Source organism: Hyperoodon ampullatus, assembly GCF_949752795.1.
Source record: "Hyperoodon ampullatus genome assembly, chromosome: 5".
NCBI lineage: Eukaryota > Metazoa > Chordata > Mammalia > Artiodactyla > Ziphiidae > Hyperoodon > Hyperoodon ampullatus.
The window spans coordinates 80,898,306-80,910,738 of record NC_136918.1 but is presented as its reverse complement, the minus strand read 5'-3'; the positions used below and the strand labels follow the sequence as shown (position 1 = coordinate 80,910,738).

The 12,433-nt window shown below is 39.3% G+C and overlaps 1 protein-coding gene across 1 annotated transcript in view; it reads left to right on the top strand.

Annotated features, from left to right (window-relative positions):
* The window catches only part of CFAP91 (cilia and flagella associated protein 91), a gene marked incomplete at its 5' end in the record, with an annotated part of 155,610 nt that overhangs the window by 58,055 nt on the left and 85,122 nt on the right, over positions 1–12,433 (top strand). The window contains 2 exons of the mRNA XM_079704207.1: positions 7,859–8,036; positions 11,246–11,403. Coding sequence (XP_079560333.1) covers positions 7,859–8,036; positions 11,246–11,403 — 336 coding nt within the window. The remainder of the gene's footprint in view (positions 1–7,858; positions 8,037–11,245; positions 11,404–12,433) is intronic.

Sequence of the window (12,433 nt, the reverse complement as noted above, 5' to 3'; positions counted from 1 at the left end):
GATTTGTGGTTACCATGGAATTCCTATATTATGACCTATAACTACATCTACTTGTTTTAAATGGTAGTAATTTAAGTTCACACCCATTTAAAATATCTACCTTTTTACTCCCCTCCTCCACATAGATTCTTACCTTTTATTATAGCCTTTTTTTTCCACTTACAGAAGACCCTTTAACATTTCTTTTAGGGTAGGTTTAGTATTGATGAGCTGTATTAGTTTTTTGCTTGTCGGAGAAGTTCTTTATCTCCCCTTCAATTCTAAATGATAATCCTGCTGGATAGAGTATCCTAGGTTGCAGATTTTTCTCTTTTAGCACTTTGAATATATCATGTCACTCTCTCTGGCCTGAAGAGTCTCTGCAGAGACATCAGCTGATAGCCTTATGGGTACTCCCTTGTAAATGACTCTGTTTTTTTCTTGCTGCCTTCAGAATCCTCTCTTTAATTTTTACCATTTTCATTATGATTTATCTTGATGTGGGTCTGTTTTGGTTCATCTTGTTTGGAACTTTCTTTGCTTCCTGTACTTGGATATTTGTTTCCTTCTTCAGGTTCCAGAAGTTTTCAGTCATAATTTCTTCAAATACATTTCACAACCTTTCTCTCTCTTCTCCTTCTGAAACCCCTATAATGGGAATGTTGGTACACTTGATGTTATCCTAGAGACCTCTTAAACTGTTCTCATTTTTTAAAGTTTGTTTTTCTTTTAATGCACTGATTGGGTGATTTCCATTATTCCATCTTCCAGATCACTTATGCATTCTTCTTTTTTTTTTTTTTTTTTTTTTTTTTGTGGTACGCGGGCCTCTCACTGTTGTGGCCTCTCCCGTTGCGGAGCACAGGCTCCGGATGCGCAGGCTCAGCAGCCATGGCTCATGGGCCCAGCCGCTCTGCGGCATATGGGATCCTCCCAGACCGGGGCATGAACCCGTATCCCCTGCAACGGCAGGCGGACTCTCAACCACTGCGCCACCAGGGAGGCCCTATGCATTCTTCTTTATCACTTAGTTGCTATTCATTCCTTCTAGTGTGTTTATTTTAAGACAAGCTTTTATTCATCTTCTTTTTTATTAATTAATTTATTTATTTTTTTATTTATTTTTGGCTGTGTTGGGTCTTTGTTGCTGCATGTGGGCTTTCTCTGGTTGTGGTGAGTGGGGGCTACTCTTAGTTGTGGTGCACAGTCTTCTCATTGCAGTGACTTCTCATTGTGGAGCACAGGCTCTAGGCATACAGGCTTCAGTAGATGTGGCACATGGGCTCCATAGTTGTGGCTTGCGGGCTCTAGAGCGCAGGCTCAGTAGTTGTGGTGCACAGGCTTAGTTGCTCCATAGCATGTGGGATCTTCCCAGACCAGGGCTCCAATCCATGTCCCCTGCATTGGCAGGCGGATTCTTAACCACTGAGCCACCAGGGAAGTCCCCCTTCTAGTGTGTTTTTCATGTCAGTTATTGTATTCTTCAGTTCTGACTGGTTCTTTTTTATATTTTCTAGTTCCTTGTTAAAATTCTCACTCTGCTCATCTATTCTTTTCCCTAATTCAGCTCACATTCTTATTACTAATGCTTTGAGTTTTTTATCTTATAAATTGTTTATTTCTGTTTCATTATTTTTTCCACGGGTTTTTTTCTTTCTCTTTCAATTGAGATGCATTCCTGTGTCTTTTCATTTTGCTTAACTTTCTCTGTCTCTACGAATTTAGGTGAAACAGTTACCTACAGCGATCTTTTTTTTTTTCTGTATGCGGGCCTCTCACTGTTGTGGCCCCTCCCATTGCAGAGCACAGGCTCCGGACGCGCAGGCTCAGAGGCCATGGCTCACAGGCCCAGCTGCTCCACGGCATGTGGGATCTTCCTGGACCAGGGCACGAACCCGTGTCCCCTGCACTGGCAGTCGGACTCTCAACCACTGCACCACAAGGGAAGCCCCTACAGTGATCTTTAATGGGTGGGCTTATGTACAAGTGTCCCTATATAGTCTGCATGTGCCCAGTGCCTTTGGTGGGAGAGCTAGATTTGACGTGAACAGAAGTCACTTGTTTACTCAGGGTGTGCTGGCAGCTATCAACTTGGTAGGAGGTAGGGTTGGAGATGGAGAGGGTAGGGCCATAGCCAGGTGTGAGGCAGGCCTTCTTCTCTGCTCAGAGGCCATCACTGCCCTACTGGGGCAGGGTCATCTCCCAAGTTGCTGGAGCAGAAACCCTAGCTCAGCAATCAAATCTTGTAGTATTTTATTTATTTATTTATTTATTTATAAACACCACTGAATTGTACACTTTATTTACTATTTATTTATTTATTTATGGCTGTGTTGGGTCTTCGTTGCTGTGTGTGGGCTTTCTCTAGTTGCAGTGAGCAGGGGCTACAGTTTGTTGCAGTGTGCGGGCTTCTCATTGTCATGGCTTCTCTTGTTGCGGAGCACGGGCTCTAGGTGCACAGGCTTCAGTAGTTGTGGCACATGGGCTCAGTAGTTGTGGCTTGCGGGCTCTAGAGTGCAGGCTTAGTAGTTGTGGCACACGGGCTTAGTTGCTCCGTGGCATGTGGGATATTCCTGGACCAGGGCTCGAACCTGTGTCCCCTGCATTGGCAGGTGGATTCTTAACCACTGTGCCACCAGGGAAGCCCTCTTGTAGAATTTAAAAAGATGACTTATCATAACCAAATGGGTTAATTGTACAAATTCAAGTTTAGTACAATATCAGAAAACTAACCAATGCATTTTACCATTTTAACAGAAAATTTCAGAAAAATGCTTCTATAGGTGCAGGAAAAGTAGTGTTTGATAACATTCAGCATGCATTCATGTTATAAACTCTAAATAAGCTGAGATCAGAAGGAAATTTTAGTAACTTAATAAAGGTTATGTTCGATAAACATACTAAAGGTGAGACTTGAGAAGCTTTACCCTTAAAATAAAGAAAAAGACAGTGATTGCTTTATCACCACTATTATTTAGCAATGCAGAGAAGATCCTAGCCCAGAGCTTATTAAACTAGGCTATGACCCATCACCCCCATGGACATTTGGAAACCTGGGTGGCATTTTTGTATGTAATAATGATGAGACAAATGGGTTGGGTTTGGGGGAGGTAGGCTGGCATGGATACTAAACATCCTACCCTGCATGGGGCAGTTTCATCCAACAATTAATTTTTTGCCCAATATGACAATAATAGCATCCTGATAGAGAAATAATTGAGTCAGTGCAGTAAGACAAGAGAAGAATTAGGTATGAGGATTAGAAAGAAGAAGCAAAACTATATATGCAGACAATGTACTCATATAGAAAAATCAAATGAAATAAATTATCAGAACTAAGAACCTCAGTTTAATAAGGTATCCTATTATGAAACCAACGTACAAATATCGGTAAGTTTTGTATGTATGAGCAATATGTAATTAGAAATATTATTGAAAAATCATATTTTTAATAGCAACAAATAACAAAGTCCCAGGAAAGCACTTAATAAAACATGCACAAGGCATTTATGGAGAAAAATATAAATTGTTCCTTAAGCACATACACAAAGATTTGACAAAAAAAGAGGAACATCATGTTTATAAATGGGAAGACTCATGCTTGAATAAGTATTATTTCTCTCACAAGTATTTTATATCTGCAAGCAACTCTAATCCAAATCTCTACTTGCAGTATAACCATGTATGTAAATCAGCATCTTTTCTCTTCCCAGAAATTATACAAAAGCAACAAGCACAACTCCAAAAGAACTCCCAAGAACAAATTCCATTCTCAGTGAAACTCACGTATATATGAGTCTTTGAACCACTAAATACTTGTAAAGACTGTGGAAAGCAGCTGAGACTAGGTAGCATGGACTGTGGAAGAGGATCAGGAGAATCTCAGAAAGCTTGAGAAAAAATATGCTTTTTGGAGGCAAATTTGGCAATATTCAGAAATATTTTAAATGATTGTATTTTGTGATTAGTTGCTAGGCTCTAGATCCTTCTAAGGTTCCTAGAGAAATTCATACATGGTCATAATAAGACCAGTATTAGATGTTTGTTGCAGCATTATTATGTGTAATCAAAAAATTAGAACCAATCTAAATGTCAATTTGAGCAGATAGCTTAAATTGTGGTAGAGTCCTACAATGGAAGAATGAAATTACGTCTCTCTATATTGGCATGGCCAGATTCCCAAAACAAAGCTGAATAAAAAAGCAAGTAACAGAATATTTATAGTAAAATATCACATATGTAAATATTAAATTAAAAATAATACTGTATTTTGTTTATGTATAGTTCTTTTTCCTAGCTTTATTTAGACATAATTGACATGTAACATTGTGTAAGTTTAAGATGTACTACAGGGCCTCCCTGGTGGCGCAGTGGTTGAGAGTCCGCCTGCCGATGCAGGGGATACGGGTTCGTGCCCCGGTCTGGGAGGATCCCATATGCCGCGGAGCGGCTGGGCCCGTGAGCCATGGCTGCTGAGCCTGCGCATCCGGAGCCTGTGCTCCGCAACGGGAGAGGCCACAACAGTGAGAGGCCCGCGTACCACAAAAAAAAAAAAAAAAAAAAAGATGTACTACATGCTGATTTGGTACACATATATATTGCAAAATGATTACCACAATAAGGTTAATTAACACATCCATCACCCCACATATTTACTGTGTGTGTGTGTGTGTGTGTGTGTGTGTGTGTGGTGAGAACATTTAAGATTCACTCTTAGCAACTTTCAAGTATACAATACAGTTTTGTTAAGTGTAGTCAGCATGCTGTACATTAGCTCTCCAGAATTTTTTCATCTTTTCTCCAATTCACGCTGTCTCGGCGCACGTACATGTCACCAGCTCTTTTTTTTTTTTTTTTTTTTATGGCTGTGTTGGGTCTTCGTTTCTGTGCGAGGGCTTTCTCTAGTTGTGGCAAGCGGGGGCCACTCCTCATCGCGGTGCATGGGCCTCTCACTATCGCGGCCTCTCTTGTTGCGGAGCACAGGCTCCAGACGCGCAGGCTCAGTAATTGTGGCTCATGGGGCCAGCTGCTCCGTGGCATGTGGGATCTTCCCAGACCAGGGCTCGAACCCGTGTGTCCTGCATTGGCAGGCGGACTCTCAACCACTGTGCCACCAGGGAAGCCCCAAGAATTTTTTCATCTTATAACTGAAAGTTTGTACCCTTTGACCACTTTCACCCATTTCTCCCACCACTTTGCCCCTGGCAACCACCAGTATACTCTCTGTTTCTATGAATTCAGTTTTTTAGATTCCAGATATAATGAGATTATACAGTATTTCTGACTGACTTATTTTGCTTAGCATAATGCCCTCAGGTTTCATCCATGTTATCACAAATGGCAGGATTCTCTTCTTTTTTTGTGACTGAATATATATATATATATCGCTTTATATATATATATCACTTTGTATATATCACTTTATTTATCCACTCATCTGCCAATAGACACTTCAGCTGTTTCCACGTCTTGACTATTGTAAATAATGCTGCAATGAACATGGGGTGCAGATACCTCTTTGATGTAGTGATTTCATTTCCTTCAGCTATATACCCAGAAGGGAAATGTCTAGATCATATGGTAGTTCTATTTTTAATTTTTTGAGGAACCTCTATGGAATTCTTATGGAACTATTTGCCATAATAACTGTACCAATTTACATTCCCCCCAACAGTGCACAAGGGTTTCCTTTTCTCCACATCCTTGCCAGCACTTGTCATTGCTTGTCTTTTTTTTTTTTTTCTTTTGGGTAAGAAGTAGATTTATTAATATCCTTTGTAAAGAGGTTGCAGGAAAATGGGGCTTGAAGAGGGTGGTCATGTCCCAGGTCTCGGGTGAGTTCCTGGGACAGGCCGCCAAGTGAGGGTCCTTGGCTTCGCACAAGAAACAATTAAGCCATAGTAAAATGAAAGCAGAGATACACATTCCATAGGCAGAATGCAGTCCATCTTGGAAGAGGAGAGCGTCCTCTCTCTTCTTTTTGATAATAGCCATTCTAACAGGCATGAGGTGATATCTCACTGTAGTTTTGATTTGCAATTCCCTGATGATTAGTGATGTTGAACACCTTTTCATGTACCTGTCAGCCATCTCTATATCTTTTTTGGGAAAATGTCTATTCAGGTCTTTTGCCCATTTTAAAATCACATTGTTTTTTGTTTTGAGTAATATCTGTTCCTAATACATTTAGAATATAACCCCTTATCAGATATATGGTTTGCAAATGTTTTTGCCCATTTCATAGGCTGCTTTTTCATTTTGTTGATTGTTTCTTTTGCTGTGTAGAAGATTTTTGGTTTGATGTAGTCCAGTTTGTTTATTTTTGTTTTTGTTGCTTGTGCTTTTGATGTCATATCCAAAATATCATTGCCAAGACTAATATCAAGGAGCTTTCCCCTTATCTTCTAAGAGTTTTACATTTAAGTCTTTAATCCATTTCAAGTTAATTTTTGTGAAAAATGTAAGATAAGGGTCCAGTTTCATTCTTCTGCATGTGAATACCCAGTTTTCCCAGCACCACTTATTGAAGAGACTGTCTTTTCCCTATTGACTATTTTTGACTCCCTTGTCAAATATTAGTTGACTACACATGCATGGGTTTACTTCTGGCTCTTTATTCTGTTCCATTGCTCTGTGTGTCTGTTTTTATGCCAGTACTATACTGTTCTGATTACTGTAGCTTTGTAATACAGTTTGAAATCAGGAAATGTGTTTCTTCCAATTTTGTTCTTTCTTAACATTGCTTTGGCTATATGGGTCTTTTATGGTTACATATAAATTTTAGGATTGTTTTTTCTATTTCTGTGAAAAACACCACTGGAATCTTGATAGGGATGTATCTATGGATATCTTTGGGTAGTAGGGGCATTTAAAAAATATTAGTTCTTCCAATCCATGAACATGGGATATATATATTTTTTTTACTTGTGTATTCTTCAATTTTTTTCATCAATGTTTTAATAGTTTTCACTGTATAGATCTTTCACCTCCTTGGTTAAATTTATTCCTAAGAATTTTATTGTTTTTGATGCTATTGTAAAATGGAATAGTTTTATTTCTTTTATAGATATTGTTAGTGTGTATAAATACAACTGATTTTCATGTATTGATTTCGTATCCTGCAACTTTATTTATTTATTAGTTCTAACAGTTTTTTTGATAGAGTCTGTAGAGTTTTCTCTACATAAGATCATGTCATCTGCAAGCGGAGTTGATTTTACTTCTTCCTTTCTGATTTGCATGCCTTTTTCTTTCTTTCTTTCTTTCTTTTTTTTTTTTTTGCTTGATTTCTCTGGCTAGGGCTTCCAGTATTATGTAAATAGGAGTGGTGAGAGAGTGCACCGTTTTCTTTTTCCTGATCTTAGAGGAAAAGCTTTCAGCCTTTCACTGTTGAGTGTGATATTAGCTGTGGGCTTGTCTGTGTAGTTCATGTTGTTTCATATTTGTTTTTATTAGAGGGAGTATAGTGTAATACATAAGACCATAAAGGTCAGATTGCCATTTGCAAATTCTGAGTTTCACCACGTACTAACTATGACCTTTCTGCAAGTTATTTTGATATTTCTTTGTATTTCAAAATATGGATTTTTCCAATATAGGACATTCCAAGGTGTGATTATTTCATAATCACCTAATATATTCAAATACTTTCTAGCATCTTACATGTAACTAAAATGTCTTCTGGCTGAATTGTTAACAAGAGACAGTGCAGGGCAGATAATAAACTCTGAGGCACATCTGGAGATGTATCCTGATATCATTTCATCCTGTCATAACCCTTGAATTTAAAGAGGACAGGAACTGAAAGGGAGTAAATTAAATACTGGTAGGTACATGAGTTTGTCTGTGTGTTTCTAAAGTGTTCTGCTTCATCTTTCAGGTCGAGGTCTCCCGGCAGGACAAGCTGAGGTAGAGATGATAGAACGTGCCCGGGAGAAGCGTGCTTGGGAAGCCACTCTCCCCCCTCTGAGTGACACCTCCCAGTTTGAGAAGAGGAGGATGATGATGAATGCCATGGAGAGGAAGGAGTGGGCCTTCAGAGAGCAGGAGATCGAAAAGTAGGTTCTTAATCACCCAGATAATTGCTTCAGCACAGATGGGATTAATGTTAATACTTTTAACCTATGGAGCGTTTTCCCAAATGTATGGGTTTAAAAGCAATCCTTAATCTGTAGAGTTAGGAAATTGGGCTTCAGGAGCAATAGCTCTATAATTTTCTCTCCAATAATATAAAAATGTATAATGCCTTCTTTGTGTGTGTAGTTCAGTGTGGAACCCAAATTTAAACAATTCCTCAAGGCATCTCTGATTCTTCTCTTCCATTTTCTCTTTAGGGTCTTACCTAGAATCCCACTGATTTCTGCAAAATGTCTTTCAAACTGTCCCTTTCTGTTCATTCCCAATGTCATGGTCCCTAGTCATTGGCCCTCCTCCTATCCATCAAACAGCCTCCTGGCTGACCCCATCTCTTTCCCCCTGGTACTGGATTCACCGTCAGTACACCTTGGGTTCTAGCTATAGCCAATGAGGCATTTTTCTGTTTAAAAGGCAAACAGTGGAACTTTTCAGTTAAGAGATGAGCTCATAGTACATAAGTAATAATAATATGCTAAGGTATTTCTGGTTGAATTTTCAGTCATTTTAACTGATGTATTTTCAGTAATGAGGTTGTCTCTGGAATATGTAGAAATGATGAGGACCAAAAAATTATAGCTCCCTAGCAAGAAGGAAAGGAAGGGAAGTTTGAGGGTGCCATTTGTTCCAGGCTGTGCTGAGGTACTTCATTGCTCACAGTAGTACTACCAAGCCCCTGACAGTGTGCTTACACGCAAGCAAGCTAGGGACCAGTAGAGTTAGGGATTCACTGTGGTTCTGAATTCAAAATATGTTTATCCTTTTGCAACACCTTCTGATTAACCCTGAATTCAGACTGTGATATTTGGTAAAAGCTTGCAATTTAATAGAAAATAGTGTTTGGGGCAGAGTAGGTGTCACATACCCAATCCTGTCTGCAGAAATTTAAATTTATTGCTGCAATTTGAAGAGGAATATTCTTGTCAGAAGGACATTAAGAATATTAAAAAATATATCTGGCCAGAATGAAGATATCACCTGAGAACAAGAGTACTTTGGTTAAACTGAGGTTAATTTTAATAATTATATTTTGAGTCCCTCCTCAGGACTGGAAACAGGAAACTGCTTTACCCCGACAGAGCTCCTTATGGACCATTGGAACAGGGGGTGAGGGGTGGAAGGGGGCAGGTGGGTGGGGATGGTGTGAAAGACCTTCAAACCAATAACTCGCAGGCAGGATCTTCAGGTGATGTGCTGCTCTATACACAAAGAGCTAGGGGAACCCAGGCAGGAGAACAGTTAGTTCTGTTTGAGATGGGTAGATATTTGGGAAAATTACTGAGATGAGGTAGCTTCTGAGCTGTATGTAGAAGGATGAGTAAAAAGCTATCAGGTAGATGATAATATCGATGATGATGATGGTGATGGAGATGATAATGATGATATTCATAAAGCATTCAACACTTACAGAGTGCTTATTTCATGCTTGAGCTAAGTTCTAAGCCAGTAGTTCTCAGAGTGTGGTCCACAGATGAGTAGCATCAGCACTTACCCGGGAACTTGTTAGAAATGCAAATTCTCAGGTTCCATCCCAGACCTACTGAATCAGGGGGCGGGGCACAGCAATTTGTGTCATAGCAAGTCCTCCAGGTTATCTGATGTATGCTCAAGTTTGAGAACTACTGTTCTAGCATGTTGTGTACATTCACTCATTTAAGGTTCACAACAACCTTAGGGGATGGATACTATTATTACGTCCATTTTATGACTGAAGAGGCTGAGGTAAGTGATAAAGTTGAGAATTGAACCTAGGATTTCCAACTCTAGAAAGAAAGGGGACTGTTGGTGTGTGCTTATTTTTAAAAACGCCTACTGCCCTGTATTTACTTGTCACTGTTTCCCTACCCTCCCATGTATATTCACTTTGAGAACCTCCACCAGTATAACATGTTTGCTCTGTCTCTAGTCCTTTTGAGTAGAATATTCAGCTCTCTCTGCTGAGGCCGCACTTCTCCCTTGTCAATGTGGCAAATCTCAACCCTTGTTTATCCTCAAGTGCTGAGTTAATGGCTCCTGAAGGAAGGCTTCCCCACCATCCCCCTCCTTCCCTTTGATCAACTGGGAATAGTGCTAGAAGAGGCACTCTGCCATTTCTTCTCCCACAGGAGTCTTTTCATTCTTTTGGCCTGGTATGTATCTCCCTGTGTTGTAAATGTTGGTTTATATGTCTACTCCACTAGAACAGTGCTTCTTGAGACAATGTATATTATCTTGTCCACCATTGTTTATTCCCTGCCTGGCATAAATATTTGACAAATGAGTGACTGAATAAATTACTGTGTAAATTTTTAAGTAAGAGTAAAATATTCAAATCTCCATTTTAGAAAGGAAAATCTTGATCGCTATGTGGAACAAAGATTGGAAGGAGGAAAGCCTAGACTAACAACCAGAGTCCAAGTCAGGAGAGAGATGACAAAGACATGGGCTAGGGAACAGATGTAAGAAGTGTTTTAGAGAAGGAATCATTAGGGGAGGGAAGAAGGCAAGAGAAGGGGTAGGTTTCTGGGGGAATAGAATGAGTGAGGTTTTTTTGAGGTTGTCAGGGGATATAGCTGGAGATTCAAGTACGTAGAAGTTCTAGTTCAGAAATACCTGGGCTGAAGTACAAATTTTGAAGTCATATGTACACATAAGCAAGGTAGTCCTGGGAGAACAAGGTGAAGGTGAGGGGAAGGGAAGCGAAGAATAATTATCTGTATGTGTCAGCTGCTGGCATTTTCACATTCGCCACTTACGGCTGCATGCCACAACCTCATTTTCTCTCACTCCTCCTATTACTTAACCCTCCAGCAATACCAGTTGACCTGGAACTATGCACAAACATTCTGCTGTTCACTTAGGCCCATCTGCCTGGAGAACCCTTTTTTACCCCATCTACCTAGCAAACTCTTTTTTGTCCTTCAGAACTACACCCATACATATTCCTCTTATACAGAGACTCACTCATTGAGTTGCCACCCCAAACCCCCGATTCATTTGTCACACTTTTGCCAGAGTGGTCTTTTTAAGATACATGAATATGATACCAGCCCAAAGAGAAGCTTCTGTTTATGGCAAGTGTTCCCTTTCTCTGTAGTAGGGCACCCTATTTGAGAGATTGTAGACTTCTTTATGTTTTGTGATTTACTTGAAGACTGCAGGAGATTCGCCTGGAAGTTCTAAAAGAGCTGCTGAAGAAGCGTGATGAGAATCAAAATGAAGTAAACATGGCGTGCTTGAATGCCCAGTGGTCTAAACTGCAGGAGGTGAAGGAGGCAAAGTTGGCGCAGATTCAGCGCACACATGTATCAGGTGATGGTGCAGTATGAACTGTGAAGAGAATGGAAAAGTTGGCTCTGCTTTGGGTCTTTGACCAAACCTGATTTAACTGTAATATAATTCTTTTTTGGTCCTAGTGTTAGTTAATAGATAAGGAACAGGAGATGAGTTATTTCTCAGAAGTAGAAGGGTGGAGGAAAATTCCTCACTAAGAAAATCAAGTAATGATGTTCTAACAGGTAGTGAAGTTATTGACATTATGGGGCGTGTGTGTGTTTGTGTGTGTAGGTGTTGGGCTCCCCATATTCATGGGCTGTGGCCCTGGATAGAGAGCCCTGTTTCTCAACCTTTTTTTCATTGTTTCCAATAAAAAAAGACATTCAGACATCTTTTTTCCAATTCATCCCCCTGCCATGAAACTTTAATACCACAGGTATACTGTATATCTGTTTATGTACTATAAATATATCTGTACTTTATACATAAAAAGAGGAGTCAGTGGAGGATTAAGAATAACTACATTACAAATTTTAATTAAAATATAAATTAAGAAAATTTAACTTATTAGCATTTAGCTTTATTTGCTATATTTGCTGAGTGACTTTTAATATAATTAATTTACTTATAAAAATTGTAATGCATCGCTTATATATGCAAATTAGCAATTTATACACATAATAGCAATGTAATCACATTAAAAATTATTCAAAATATTTTTCCTAGCAAAACAATTACAAAAAATTAAGTTAATTCCTTAAAAGTTATTTTTAGTGAACTTTTAAACTTTTTCTTGATGTGAGAAAATAACTTTTAACTTAACTAGCTGCACCTATGCATTTAGATACTGTCAACATTTTTTCTTTTCAGTAGTTGACATAACTAGTGAGGGGTTGACTTACTTTCTTTTTTTTTTTTTTTTAACTCCTCCTGTCCCTCTCTTTTGCCCTCTGGGATCACCTTCCCAAATAAACTACCTGTACGCATGCCTTTGTCTCAGGTTCTGCCTGTGGGGGAACCCAGGCTAAGGCACAACTCAAATGTCACTTCCTCAGGGGAGACCTTC